The sequence below is a fragment of the Notechis scutatus genome, chromosome 2, assembly GCF_049901735.1.
Source record: "Notechis scutatus isolate UNSWTSFEM ecotype Mainland chromosome 2, rNotScu1.2, whole genome shotgun sequence".
NCBI classification, from domain to species: domain Eukaryota; kingdom Metazoa; phylum Chordata; class Lepidosauria; order Squamata; family Elapidae; genus Notechis; species Notechis scutatus.
Window position 1 is genome coordinate 224,952,602 of NC_142010.1, and position 16,072 is coordinate 224,968,673.

Here is a 16,072-nt window from a genome sequence, read left to right on the forward strand (position 1 = left end):
AACTGGCTTTAAGTGATAAGTGGGAAGGGAGAGGATTAAAAAAAATAATTATATGCTAAGATTTTGTTGGAGGAGATGCCTTAAGGATTTGAAGATTGAAATATATTGCAATAAGGCTTTAAGATACAGATTTGGACTTTCTTTTTGTTGATTGATACTACCCCAGGAAGAGAAAGTGAGACCTTTGCCTTGGCTTGGATTGATAGATGACTTTGGGACTGTTCTATTTTTTTTTTTTTTTTTTTTTGAAATATCTTGGTTGTTGCAAGAAGAAAGAAGGGGGAAAAAAAAGAAAAGAAAAGATTTATAATGGCTTTTTCTGTTGAGGAACTGAGAAAAGAATATGAGCAAACAAAGAAAAATGGCAAAGATAGTGTGAAAGAAGCCTTCCTTTTTTTTAGAAATGGCTTGCTAACTATCAACAAACATTACAACAGATGGAGACAGCAGAAGAAGAAGAAGGAGAGGAAGAAGCCATCTTTAATGAATTTCAGAATTTAACTAAGAAAGAAGGAAGAGGGAAAGGAAGGAAAATGAAGGACTTAAGATTTAAAAAAACACTTAAGAAAGGGAAAATAAGGTGCAAAATCAATATAATGATAATAAACAAAAGGAAAAAGGAATACAACAGAGAAGGGAAGTCAGTAAGGCAGAGGCTAGAAGAAGGGGGGGTAGAAAGGTCTGGTGGGGGAAGAAAGGAAGGAAAAAGGTGGAGAAAAGCCACAAAGTTTTGAAACTAGATGGGAAAAAAGGAATCTTTTTAGGGACAAAGGGTAAAGTATAATTTCTTTAAAAAAGATTTTGCAAGGTACATAAGATGATATTGTAGCATTGTATTAGAAATAGAAAACTAAAATGGTTTAAGAGTTAATAAGAGATTAAAATGCTGAAATGTTTAGTAATGATTGATTTTAAAATTTAATAATATTAAAGGGAAGGTTTAGAATATTGAGTTTTAATTAAAGAGTTTAATAAGATTATGGTATTGATGTTATTATAAAATTTTATTGTAGCATTTGTTTTTGGAAAAGGCAATGGGAATGTTATAAGATTCAATATTTAGATCTACTGCTTAACTATGTATTTAATCATTTTGGATTTATTATTTTTGTTTATTTTGGAAAAAAAAAATTAGTAGATAGAATGTACCAAGCAGAATCGGATTGGGTATTGGGTGTTATTTTAAATGTTAATTTGATTAATTTAGGGGAGATAGAAAGGCATCATACTCTGATTAGTGATTTCAGGAGAATTTTTTTTTATTATTATTATAAGGAATGAGACAAAGGGACAATAAAGAATGGACAAAAGATACAAATATAATGACTCAAATTAAGATGGATTAATTAAGATAGAATTAAGAAGAGTGAAATGTGTGGAGAAGCTAATATAGAAGACTTAGAATGGTAAATAAAATAAGTAATGACATGTAAGATGAGCATGAATATAATTGAAGTCCATGAAGAGAGAGATACCTGGGGCCAAGTTACTTTCCTAAAAGATTTTTTTTTTATGTTTTGTGTGTTGTGTGTTTATGTTTCTGGGAGAATTAATAAAACCTTGCAGAAATATAGAATGAGAATAATGGTAACCAAGTCAGAAAAAATAGATGAAATAATAATAATGAAATTGAATAAGAGTAAAGAGAAGTAAAGAGAAACTGGATAAGAGGTATTTGTATGCTCATATGGAAATGGTTTAAAAGAATTATATTGTATAAAATAAGGTTTTATTTGACTTGTTAAATTTATAATGGAAAAGGGTTTAAGTATGTAATGGTTAATGATGATTTGTTTGTTTTTAAAAATTAATAAAACTTGTTTTTAAAAAAAAAAAAAAGATTGACTCAGCCTTCCAACCTTCCAAGGTCAGTAAAATGAGGACTGTTGGAGGCAAAATGCTGATATTGTAAAATGCTCAGAGAGTGCTGTAAAGTGCTATAAAGTGGTATATAAGTGCTATTACTATGGCTCTTTAGCAATGAAACAGTACATTGCTTACAAATTTGATTGGTGGAATTCAGGACTGAAAAGTAATCAATAAATGATCCCTTTATCTCAACTTTGGCATTATTCCCAAAAACCTGATTCTAATATTTAGAATTTTAACATGAAACGTATTAATTTCTGGAATTTACAGCAATATTTTGAAGTAACAGGTCCCAATATCTTCCAAGACATTAATTTATAAAAACAGATAACTAAATGCAGTCTGAATCTGTTCTTCTTTTTCATACATATAGATAATGAAATGTCACGAAACACCAAACTGTATATTCATATCTTCATTTGTGAATTCATCTCATTAGTTCTCAGCTCACACCTTCACCATAGTATTCCCAGAACCGATACTATTATTGATTTTTTTTAAATTTCTGAACATTGAGATGGTCTTTTCAGCATCTACTAGCCTGAGCCTCAGGATAAACAAGTTCTTACTCATTCATGTCTAAAGGGCATTTCTGTCTGAAGGGATTTGCATCTTTTCCAAAGAGCTATGACATATTTCAAATACTTCCTTCTCTCCTTACAGCTACTTTTCTAAAGAATTCTAAATGCATGTTATTGTCTGTTTGGTATTCAGCTTGGGGAAAATATTTAACATGGATTGTGATTTAAAACAGAAAAGATATTCAATGTTTCTTCCAGAAAAATAGCATTTTAGAATCCAAATAAAGACATGGTATTGAAAACTGATCTCATCATAGGAATAAATAGGGGGAATAATGTACCTTGTAACTTTTATTACAAAGAAGAGGGATGGAACCAATATGTTTATTTGTACTTCTTTGCAAACTCATTTAATCATATGAATTTGTGTTTAATTTTTTTGTGTAAGAAAAAAAGCAAAGATCATTTTCAAGTCTGGCATTAAAAATTCATCCTAAAATTGGTACAATTTAAGTTTTTCCTCACAGAAATAGAAAAGAAATAAGATGTTCAATGAACATATATTGAAACTGTTTCAGACTAGAAGAAGCATAATCATAGTTGTTTTCCTAAAATGGAAGAAAATTAATTTTTATTGTGCTATGTTTCTGAAAATCCTGAAATTTTACTAAGCTTATTGACATTCTTGTTTTGCAGATAATTTATTTTAGCTATACATATTGGTGGTCATTCTTGAACTTGTGAAACAGAAAAACCAGTAACATAAGTGAGTTAGTAATAAATGAAAGAAATATGTAGAATCAGTCTTGAAAAAGTTAATTTAGTATCATTTCTGAAATATAATAATCTTTTCAATATTACAATTGTCTGTTTACACCTGTAATTATTTTTAATTACAAAATATATTTTCTTAAATACAATTTTCTTAAAGAAAATAGTGCAGTACAATCTTAACTAATATTATTTGAGAATTAAACCTCTTTATATTCAATAGAGCTGAATCCCAAAATTAACAACAGTTAGCTTGCATTCCTAATTATCTAATAAAAACAGATAGAATAAGAAAGTGAGCCATTTTAATTCTACTTTAACAGCATTTTTCAATTAAAGTTTAGCTATAAAATTTTCATGAATCTACTAAAAAAACAAAGGATCAATGAAAATAATTAAGAATGTTTCAAAGTAGGTTACCATAGTTTTCATGAACGCTATTCATTTGAGAGACATCTACATTTCCTATGATTAATTGAAGATTTTAATCTGCATAAAGAGTTAAATTCTACTGTCTTGAAATAAAAGCAATTTATTTCACAACACACTAATTTATCTCAATAAGAATCTAAGGGAACCTTGCCACAACATTTTGAAAATTTTCTAATTTGGGGGGGGAAACTACTTTCTACACCAAGATATTTATTTATATTGTTTGTACGTTAAGATAAAACACTAAAATTACATCTTGCAGAAAGACTCAACTTACTCCTTTTACCAATAGTCCTTTTTTTAGAGAAGCAGATGTTGAACATGCTTTAACAGTTTAAAAGTGTACTTGTGTCTGAAAATTGCAAAACTTGCACGATGTTAGAAAATCTGTTTCTAAAAATGTTGCCTAACAGTGGGGTTTTATTTATTCAAATTAATTCATTTTCTTTAAAATGCTGTTAAATAACATTAGAAAAGATGTTTTATAGCATGCCACTCCTCAGAAAACAACGCTTATTTCTATTCCATCAAGCTTCCAGTGTGCTAAAAAATCTGAAGATATTGATACATGTTCAGTTAAAAAGTATTTATTGGGGTCATAAAACCAGTATGTCCTCAGATTTCAAAACAAAGACCAAAGAACAAGATCTAGAAGAAATTATTGAGGTGGATGATACTTCAATGGCACAAAGTGAAATAAATGAATACCCATATGTGTTTTGATATGAAAAGAAGAGAGGAGGCACATTGTTCTCAAATGAAAAAAGGAAATAAATCATTTTCAAAGTGCTTTATCGGCATATTACCTATAGTCCAAAGCATTTCAGGTGTAATATTATCAAAATATGATCTAATTATCTTTCCACTTTCAAAGTCCTTACAAAGGACTACATCTCTAAAAGGTGAGCCTATTTTTAAAGTTCTTTTAAAGTCCACTTTTGTCCTTGATATCAAATCACTCCATTTTATGGAGTCAGTATCTAACCCATTTCCTCCCTGCAAAATGGAGAAACCGGAAAAGTTACACCAGAGGTCTTCTATGCTCCAGTGTTATCCAATCTTTCACCTCTAATACAGAAAGAAAATAGTGTGCCATTACTTCTAGCTTGCTCATAAAACATAAGAAAGAGCCTGAGTAGCAAACTCTGAAATTCTATTTCATGCTTAAAAAGAAGTTTGGTATGGAACGTTACATTTGAGAGAAGGAAAGGAAGACAAAAAAAAACTATGAAGGGGGGCAAGGGAGCCCAAGAGCGGCAAATGACATTGCATGTATCATAATTTGCAATGATGTCATGTTACACAAACATTACTAAATCATGATTACTAAATCATGCTAAGTACCTATGACGCATAGCATTTTAGCTAATGACAATACGAGTAAGTAATTTGTCACATTTTCTCTCTGTCTCTGAGAAAATGGCATCTTTTGTCTCAGGTCAAATAACATTGGAGATTATAATAAGTCTAAAGCCTGATTCCAAAAGATTTTTAAGTATTTCAGTAGTATTTGGAGTAGTAGTGCCACTTTTCAATGTACCACATCTTACACTCACCCAAGGAGCTGAAGGTACCAGAAGTGTCAAAGTGAGCAAATCACTGCAACATTCCTCCACAGCCTGATGACACTTAACTACTTGATTTATCAGCCGAGCATAAACAACTGTTGGTAGAATCCGATGAGCTGTTTCAGAAGACACTTGTCCTGGGGCAAGCAAGAAACTCAGATTTTGCCTCATGGCAAGCAGGTGTCTCCACAACTTGCTCAGTTTTCCTTCAAGAGCACTCTACAAAAACAAAACAAAAAAGACAAATATGATAAACAACTGAGGAAATAAAAACAAGTTAATTATGGGGGGTGAAAGGCCACTTGCCTCACTGAGCACCTGCAAGCACAACAGCAAACACACTGATATATAGATACACACACACACACACACACACACACACTTCAGGCATTTTGCTTGTGCTTTCCCCCCTCCCCCTTTCTAAGCCATCTGTGGAGAACATGTGTTGAGAGGGCATGATCTGACAAAGTCAAAAACACAACAAATTGCCAGACTTCTAGCTTCTTAAAATAAATAAAAAAACAGAGATCAAAGCGACCCTCCAAACAGGGTTGATTGTTTTTCCAAAAGAACGGCTTAAAGCAAGGGTAGTAAAAGGGAGGGAGAGATTAAAAATTGCAAACTTCTAAACAGAGTATTAGAAAAGTATAAACATGAGAATGTTTATCTTTTACCTACCACAGAATCTTATGTTCTTTTTCTGTTTAAACTTTTAGCCAGCTGTTACTTGCAATGCACTGAACAGCATGTTTTCATCAAGTGAAAATGAAAAAGACACTGTAAGAGCTCATTTGAAGTAATCAACATAAAGAGATTATAATTTTACCGAAGTTAGAGACAAAAGCACATAAGTGTAAGGAAAGTGCTGCTAAACAAAAAACAAAAAAATTGACTATCATCCATTCTGAAGATATAGGCAAGTATCGATTTAAAATAACAAACCATGGAAAAAAAATGTGACACCTCAACCACAATGTGAATAAGGTTTCTGATTTTAATGCAGAGTTTTGAAAAATTTCATTTTAATCACTGATGTTCCCCTCTATTAATCATAATTATGCTGCCTACAATTGATATTGTCCATTGTATATAGAAAACTGCCAATGGAAAACGTGTATTTCAATATAGCGAAAAATACAAAATACATGTACATATTGTATATAGACGTATACAGAAAGGACAGTAGAAGATACATGCTACCAAAAGGAAACTAAATCACAAACCCAAACACATACCTCAGTCCATGCACATTTAAAAATGAGACAATTGATCAATTCTAATATTCAAAACATAAAATAATTAAACTATATATAATAGGGAAGGCAAACTGAATTCAGATTTGATCCAGACAATGTTATTCTGGATCTTTAGTGAAAGATATCTAAGTCATTCATTTGTGCAGAAGACAGGAAATAGCAATTGAGACTAGGTCTGGAGAAAGGCTATTCCCACTGGCACAAATGGAGAGAAGGCTATTTTTGTCTATTTCTTCTTGTTGTCCTCTAATCCAAAAGGTATTTTCATTTAATTCTAAATGGTTCCCCAGTCTGTAGGGGGCTTGCATAAGAGCGCCAACGTGCCTACTGCCCCTGTCCTATTGTTTCTTTTATATATTTTTTTATTTTTCTTATATGTATCCATGTATTCATAACTATGTTTTTACTTACACCTATTATCTTGTAAGCAATTGACAAATAAAAAAAATACAATGAACAGCAAGGCAATGGGAAATAAGGAAATGTAACTTCCTCTTCTAATGGAAATTCTTTATCAGGTTTGAAATGTTGATATTTTGTAGATATTGGATAGATAGTATATAAATATTGGATAAATATTGGATAAATATTAAAATGCTTTCTGAAATGTATTTCTTTAATTACAGAAAGACTCCTTTTTTGCATTACATTTTAAATTATTAACTTTGCCTGATTCTTAAGAGAATGTTTTCAAATAATTTCAAAATAGTTCATTTTATTATTGGAGTTGTTGGTGTGAGCAAACAACAGATGAAGAACAATGGACAACAAACAGGATCACTTCATTTTATAGCACAAGAAGGAGATCGCCCAATCAAGAGTCCATCCAATTTGGTCAATCCTTGTTGCTGTCACTATTTAAGTTCAAAAGAAAGATCTAACATATTTCACATTATCCAACTAATTTTCTCTATGGCCTTCATTATAGAAGTTAGACAGGTTTTTATACTCGCACTCAGAAAGGTGATAACATAAATTTGCTAATATGTTACACCAAGCCAGGGAACTGTATGCTAACATAAAATAAATAATATTTGCCTTAAATATATTCAATAATTAGGCAGTATAATAGTTGAGCTTGAAAACAAGTTCCCTTTCCTAAAACACCTGTATGCTTTCTGAACATGCATAAAAATGATATACAGATATTTTGAAAAAGAAAATTCACCCATTTCTCTAGTGATCAATGGAAGCACTTTTATTAGTAATCAGCAAAACAGCAACTCAGCCAAAATAACTGCCATCATGCTTTCAAAACACTACAGCACAACATGCAGGAGTACGTATACACAACACCTCTTTCCAAATTATTAAAGCAGCCATATTTTTACAAGGCTCAAACAACTGCTTAGATCAGGGGTGTCAAACTTGATTTCCTTGAAAGCCACATCAGGGTTGTGTTTGGCCTTGGGGAGGCAGAGGGGCATGATTAGGGTAGACATGGCCAGCTCTATATCACTTGTGTCGGGGGCACCTGTGGTGATCAAGTGCTAAGACAGTACTTCCCTCAGGCCCTCCTTCCCTCTCATTATAATCTCTTTCCTTCGTTCCTTTTCTTCTTCTTCCTTCCCTCTTCCTTCTCCTTTCTTCTTCCTTCCCCTCTTTCCTTCTTTTTCCTTCCTTGCTCTCTTCCCATCTTTTGTTCTTTTTCTTTGTCTTTCCTCTTTCCCTTTCTCCTTTCCTGTCCCTTCTTGAATGCTCAAATGCAAAAGGGGAAACATTTCTCCTTTTGTTTTGCTGTTAGTTTATTTTGCTAGCCCATTGCCAGCAAAAATGGACCCCGGCCGCCTGCCCCTCCAGGACCTGTTTTTGCTGGCAAAGGGCTGCAGGAGGCTGTCATGGCCGAAAATGGAGCCTAGGAGCACCAAACATGGCCCTCCAAAACTCCATTTTCACTGGCAGAGGCACCACAGGCCACTCCTTCGCTATTTCCAGAGTGGCCCCGTGGGCCAGATCTAAACATCCGTGGGCTGGATTAGGTCCATGGACAGTCTTTGCATGCATATGTTCATTTAATTCCTTCAGTTCACTTTTTTCTCATAGCCCTCAATTTTAACAAAGAATGCCATAATTAAGGACTTACAGAATAGGTATTTGAGAAAGTAAAAATATTATTAATTCTGTACAATTCGGTTCAATCAGTATCATCTGGTATAATCAACGACAGTCCTTTGCTGATCAATGAGTTTGTTTGAAAGAAGTAAGACAGAGGATTAAATATACCATTTTTACCATATACCATATGGTATATTTAATTCTATAGTATGGTATATTTATCCATTGTTCCTTTTCTTTACAAAGCAAAATCATTCACTGTTTAAAAGTAGAATTACATATATCAAATTTATGTATAAATATAAATATGGTGTATTTAATTCTACTTTTTAAACAGTTAATGATTTTGCTTTGTAAAGAAAAAGAACAATAGACTTCAGACACACAGCCCACACTACCTAATTACACAGAATGTTTAAAAACACATATGATTCCCCATATATTGGAAGGCAGGCTGAATTACTTGTTAATAACAAAAGCAAAGATATATAGCTATATATCCTAATAAAAAAATTAAAAACTGGGAGACAAAGTAATAATCCGCTCATTTTGGATACGTTTTAATATAATATCTCATTTAAATTAATTGATTGTAATGCTAAATAAATGTGTTATTATATAAGTTGCTTTAGTTAGTATGAAAGCTCCATAAACTTTAAGAGTAGACTACAAGATGAAAAAAAATGTTAGAATTACAAACCTGTACTAAAAGAATGAATGTCACCCTGTTCATATTTCTACAAGGTGACCTTATCCCAAAGCTAATTAAAAATGTGAAATGTTCGCCAATGTAAGCCTTCTATTTGTCATTGCCTCCAACATGGAGTATTATGACTGTCACAGCAAATGGCACTGTGGAAGTAGGGCTTAACAAGAAAGCTTGATGCACCTATGTTAATATGCAATGCAAGCTCTTCTCAGCAGGTGCTCCATATGAAGTTTGTTTCATGAATAATTCAACAAGGAAGCTTCTTTGCAGAGACACCTTTCTCAATGTTTTTCAAGTGAGATCAGTAGAAATCAGGAGCTGTCATTGCCAATTTGCTTCAGTCCAGGTTTTTAAAGTGACACCTTCAATACGTTACTGAGGTTGAAATGCATTTTTCTTCTTTTTACATGTCAGCTATCAAGGACTGCTTTGTTTTCCACACTTACCACTCCAAAATCAAGAACTGGCATTTTGTGGATAATTAACAAAAACTGAGAGTTTGGAAAGCAATGCATCATTACTTGTCTTAGTCACAAATGACTGTCCCTGGCACCGGGATATTTAAATTTGATCCCTAAACTACTGCTACAGAATTGTAATTCAGATCAAACCTCCAGCTGCATTAGCATTTTCTCTACAATAAGCCAGAGCACAAATTAATTCTTCATGATACTTGTGGACTCTTGAGCTAAATGAAAGAAACAGTTATGAACAAAATACCTACCCTCCAAATGCATATGCTAGAATATTCAGGCACCACATGCAGAACAAATGTGTTGGCATCAATGCATAATCCAGACTAATTTAAAGAAAGTGTTCTTTCATTTTGTTTTAATTACATACGGTTTATATGACTGTTTATGAAAAAAATGCTTGCATAAGTCATTTCTTGGGAGATCTAATCAAAATAATTCTATCAGGTACATAATTTTGCCATTATATTATAATGCTTTCATGTTTAAAAAACCCTTTTGATTCAATTTTAATGAATCAAGGATCTGGGCATCTACAACTCAAACGAAAAAAGAAAAAATGTTTGTTATTAATACTAATTGGCATAAATATTTGAATATACAATAAATAATAAATGGGTAAGGAAATATACAAGCATGGCTTCTGGACTTCATTCCAGGATCTTTATTGGTGGCCATTTGTATGTACTGTATTTCTTTAAAATGTAACACAAAATTGTCTGCTGTATTCACTCTCCTTAGAGTATATGTATATGTTGTTGTCTCTGTAGGACTGTAAGTTCTAATAAGGCTAAACATATGTGTATATCTCTGTGTGTGTGTGCATTGTGTGTATACATGCATGACGTTCTTATGTGGAAAAATACAAACAGGTTCCCTTGGTTTATGTGTGAGTAAATCTAATGAGATTGCTGCATATACATTGTATCTGTGTGTTTGTGGGTGCTTCTCTATCGTCATGTTGCATTTGTGTGTATTGGTGCAGTTAACTACATATGCTCCACTTGAGGTCAAGTGACCAGGAGGGAAGATGAATGAATTAGTTAGCAGCATTCCACTGATATTGTTTAGATTTGTTTTAGGCTGCCCAGAATGATATGTTTGGGAGAAGGGCAACTATATAAAATAGAGATAGATATAGATAGATAGATAGATAGATAGATAGATAGATAGATAGATAGATAGATAGATAGATAGATAGACAGACACTGACTGATTGACTGACTGACTGACTCATTAACTCATTCACTCACTCAACTTTTTCTTTGTTATGTGGCACTGGTTAAATAATAAAGACTACAATGTTTTTCTCCACAGCTTCCTTGAAATTCCAGCTTATTTTAACACTGATCCTTCTTGTCAACTTCTGCTTTGCCAAATTTGTGCTATTTCCTAAGTTATTCTTCTGATAGACAGACAGATGGATAGAGTCCTGAGCCCCTTCACACTGTTTCTTTCCAACATTTTATTGGGCTGAAAAGAGTAAAATGACATTTACACAATGCAAAAACTAGGAAGCAATTAAAATAATGACTTTCATATTATTAAAGCTTACCACGTATCTAAGATTTAAATTTTCTATTTTGCCATAACAAACATCCAAAAGGGTTATCGGCTGGACAACAAGATTCCCTCCAGGTGTCCAAGGCAATGCAAGTTTTGACAGATCAGAAACCTGAAAGAAACACATAGTAGGATATTTTAAAACAAGTATGTACACTGAATTAAATACATAAACTATGATGATTTAGACTGGCTGAATTAAATTAAATTAAATTAAAGAGTTAAATTTTACGTTTATAAATATGTACAGGCTCTAAAAACATTTCCTTCTTTTAATTATCAAAATGCTTTATTTCATTAATGTAAAAAAATTAAAGTTAAATTTGCATGTAGCTTTTTAAATCAAAACACTAAAAGCAATTATTCTAACAGAAGGTTACCAATTAACCACTTCCACTTATCTAATTTCTTATTAACTTCTAATTATGCCCATTTCAAAGTAATCAATCTGAAGCAGACCCAAATTGTTCCTTAGAATTTTCGGCTTCATTATTAGCTTTTTAATAAAGAGAATATCAGCACTAGTTCAGGAAATCATGCTTTCTTTTTACCCCAAACTGTTTTTCCCCCTTTTATTTGCAAGAACTAGCTTTCTCAGAAACTAAATAATAGGGGAGCATATTCTGGAAGTTCTTGGATACACTTGCAAATATTAAGAAACTCAACTGGAAAAGGTGACGTAATACCTTTGCCCTTTATGGAATGTTATCTAGGACCACTGCTTTCTATTGTTTAATTCTCATGTCTAATTAATGACTTTATTTGTTTGATTGACTGCTTTCTGATGGATCACATATCCTGAATTTAATACTTTTTAAATCTTATATAGACTTAATACACACACACACACACACACAAATACACATCATCTTAATAAATGTTTTTCAATTTGCCTGAAATAGTCATGATTTGTGCTGTTGGGAGGGGCAAAAAGTCACTTTATTTATTCTTCTTTATTTATTTGTATCCAGCCTAAACTATTAAGTTTTACTATCTATTATTTTATTTTACACTTTGCAAAATTAAGTCTCCCTTCCAAATGCAGGGATCAAGCTTTGTGAATATCCCTGAAGAGATATGATAAATGAATCATAGACAAACCATTACTATGACATCTTGATACCACAGCTTTGCAAAAGTTTATGAACTGATCAAGTTATACAATACAGTAATAGGAAATTTCTCCCAGCGTGAATAAAATCCACATTCTTACACCGTATGAACATTTTTAAACTTCTGAAAAAGCAACATACTTACTTGCAGTTAAAATATACAACTTTTCAGTGTATTCTTTTAGTTGTCTTATTCATAACCCTTTAATCAGTGGAGTAAAGTCAAATGGCAGCCTTGACCTCATGGGTGAAGACCTGGCTTCTTTTTACATCAGTGCAATGCATTACACATATATTAAAAAAGTTTAGAACTTTGATCACACAACCTCAACCACCATCTTGACTTTTTTGACAAACCTAACAGATGCCCCATGTCCATTAACTGAAACAAATTCTTCATATAAATAGATCCCTCATGCTATCAAAACTCACCTGCTGATTTCTCTGCAGTTTGTATCTCATTGCCTGGCACATCTCAATAATTTGAAGAAGTTCTGGATGTGGAATGATTACTTTCGATGCAGTTCCTTCTGTGCTAAGGAAAGACCTATAAATATTTGTATTGCATTAGAACTGTTAATGACAGCTTTAATTTATTTTCATGTCATATTTTTCATAGTTAGACAGCATAAATCTGTACTTCCCTTCTAAAATTTCAGAGATTGAATACCATAATGTTTAATTATAAAGCTGATTTTGCAATAATGAAGTTATTCATTAAAAACAGTTTAAAGTTCCAGGTAAATGTTGCCAGAGTAAAACCAACACAAATACAGATTATGGAAACATATTTGAAAACTTCTCTTTGGAAACACAATTTAAACTTCTCTTTGATTCACTGTAATAATTAGGAATCAACATGTTCCTTTTATACAATAGGCATGTTTTCCAACCATATAGTGCAAAATATATTAACTAGCTATAAAGAAGTTTAGAAGTGACTTTGGGACTTGGACAAGAGATTACACATTAATTGAAGGAAGTGTTAGAAGGGAACTCAAAACAACCCCAACTTGATTTTGTTTTACACTGAGATGAAACAGAGAGAAATTTGAACAAGCTTTCATTTCTGTTACTATATCCTGTAACAATAAAGTAGCATTCTTGGAATTCTGCAATGTCTGCTTCTTGACCTGGTGATCCTGACAGAGCCTAAAACAGCAACAATAGACTTCAGTGTCTGAAGAGTTTAACCATGGAACCCAAGAGCTCTGGGGACAGTCTACACAATATATTGGGGTTACTAATTTTCATTCTACAGCTCAATGCAAATTATCCTAGTCTAATGGTAAAGGCATTTCAGAAAACAAGAACTTATCAAATTTCAGTCCACAAACACATTTCCATAAACAGTGATCTATATCTGTCAACCCAGAAATAAATCACTACATCCCAGAAAGATCACTATTTTTCTCAAAACTCATATCAAACCGAAAATAGCTTGAAAGTAAATGAAATTTACTAAACAGCAAGCAGGGCTGTAGATATTTTTTATTTTATAAAGCAATTCACTGTATCATATCACAGCCTAAAACTGAATTCTTCTTTCTCTTTACCTTTCTCTTTTCCATTTATTTTCTTGAAAGAGTTTCTGATGTAGCCAGGGCAATGTTGGCACTTATCTTATGAATATCTTATCACATAAACTTGCTCATTTCTTTTGATTACCAGGTATTGCCCTTTTCAACATCCCCATTCCCTTCTGAAGTGTTAGTATATGTTCTGCACCCAGAGTCAATAAGATAAACTGTTACATATTATTATTTATTCTTATTAATAATAAACATTTTATGCATTTCATCTAATAGTTGAGTGTGTGTGTGTGTGTATGCATATGTGTGTATATGTATATGTGTGTGTGTGTGTGTGTGTGTGTGTGTGCATATATATATAGACACAGACGAACACAATACAGAAGCCTGATGATGGCAGATGAGATTCTGCCGAAACGTTGCTACAGCTTTAAAAGCACAACTATGATGACGTGGGAAAATACCCGAACAAAGCTGAATACCATACATACATACATACATACATACATACATACACACACACACACACACACACACACACACACATATTCAAAAAGGAACAGAGACAAAAATGGTTTTTTTCTAACTCTACCTTATACTTCTACAAACCAAATATGTAAAGCTCCACGAATATTTCTTGAGTCTTAATTAATGGTTCATGCATTGCCTGGGCCATAGCTATTGTATATTATGACCAAAATTAACTAATACCTTATTAATCCAACCACTGAATTTTAAAAAAAAATCACAATAAGGTAAATGGCAGATAAACACCTTTGGTGGGAACATTCTAAGGGCTGGATTCCATTTCTTCATAGATAAAGGGATAAATATAATAACCTACTAAAAGGATTATAATGAACAAAGGGTTAAACAGATGATCAGGAATCACAAACTGCAAAAAAAGCAAGTACAATCTCAGGCTTCAGCAGCAGCAACACAGTGTCAAGGTCAAGAAAAATACTTCCTTTACCCTGTATTCATCAAATCACACTTTGTATCCATTTCTGAGCATTTTATTTTAGGAAGGACATATAGCTGGTTAGGAGAGCAACCAAGATGAGGAGAGCATTAGAAGAAAAACATAGTTAAGTTCTTGTTCCCCACACAAAACACAAATCTTACACGTGGAACCAGTGTCTAAAACCAGCCTGCATGGAACTAATTGCATGATCATTATCATCCTATTTTGTTTCTTGCAAATCTATACTTAATTTAATAACTACTAATAGCTGGAAAATTATTTAGGAAGGTTTCTATACAACTTTACATTAGCAGTGGATAATCAATTCTTGTGCGTGGCTTCATTCTTGTTTGCACTAAAAATTCCAATCTAGCTAAACCATGTCTGAAAGTGTTTAGCCAAGTGAAGTAGGGTCAAGCTTAGTTGTGTAATGTTAGTGAATCTATGATTTATTGCTAGGCCCTGATCTGGTAACTTGACACCTATGAGAAGGGAGATCTCATATCAGCAAAATACTAAATAAATGATGAATGGATTCCATTAGTCCTTTCTGTTTTAGGACACAACATCAAATGTATGAACCTCTATAATAATACGTACTGTGTTTGTTTTCTACCTACTAAGATAAACATGCATGTCTACTTCTTTAAGAGGCCTGTCCCCTTCTTTTAATGTTCAATATACATAAACCTGTAACAAGCATTTCCATATCTACTTCATTTCAAATAGTGGTGATATATAGTATCTTTCCACTGCTTACCTAACCTTGTCAATAAGAGCTTCTAAAGATGTGTTTAACTCCAACATAAGAACAGCTCGGGAATTTAATCCTTCTGTAAGCAGCACCACCTGAAAGGGAAATAAAAAACATACAGAGAATCATCCCTAAAAGCATTTCTGCTTTCTTGTCTCTAAGCAAACTTTTTTTTTCCTTTAAGAAATTGAAAAGAACATTTCCTCATGATATCTGTGAATAGAAGAAAAACATGAGGTTTAAATGGGCACAGTACTGCATCCGTCATACAATCTCAAAAATATAAACTATCTGTGGTGGTGCAGTGGCAAGAATGAAGTGCTGCAGGCTAACTCACTGCTCATTCCAGGAGTTCAATTCTGAATGGCTCAAGGTTGACTCAGCCTTCCATCCTTCCAAGATGGGTAAATTGAGGACCCAGATTGTTGGGGGCAATATGCTAACTGTGTAAACTGCTTTGAGATGGCTGTAAAAGCACTGTGAAGCGGTATAA

At 32.9% G+C, this 16,072-nt stretch overlaps 1 protein-coding gene across 1 annotated transcript in view; it reads right to left on the bottom strand.

Annotated features, from left to right (window-relative positions):
- The window catches only part of LOC113414196 (uncharacterized), a 54,183-nt gene that overhangs the window by 22,170 nt on the left and 15,941 nt on the right, over window positions 1-16,072 (bottom strand). The window contains exons 5-8 of the mRNA XM_087958134.1: window positions 15,586-15,674; window positions 12,762-12,876; window positions 11,210-11,329; window positions 5,150-5,380 (exon numbers count right to left, since the gene is read on the bottom strand). Of these exons, the coding sequence (XP_087814260.1) occupies window positions 5,150-5,380; window positions 11,210-11,329; window positions 12,762-12,876; window positions 15,586-15,674 (555 nt within the window). The remainder of the gene's footprint in view (window positions 1-5,149; window positions 5,381-11,209; window positions 11,330-12,761; window positions 12,877-15,585; window positions 15,675-16,072) is intronic.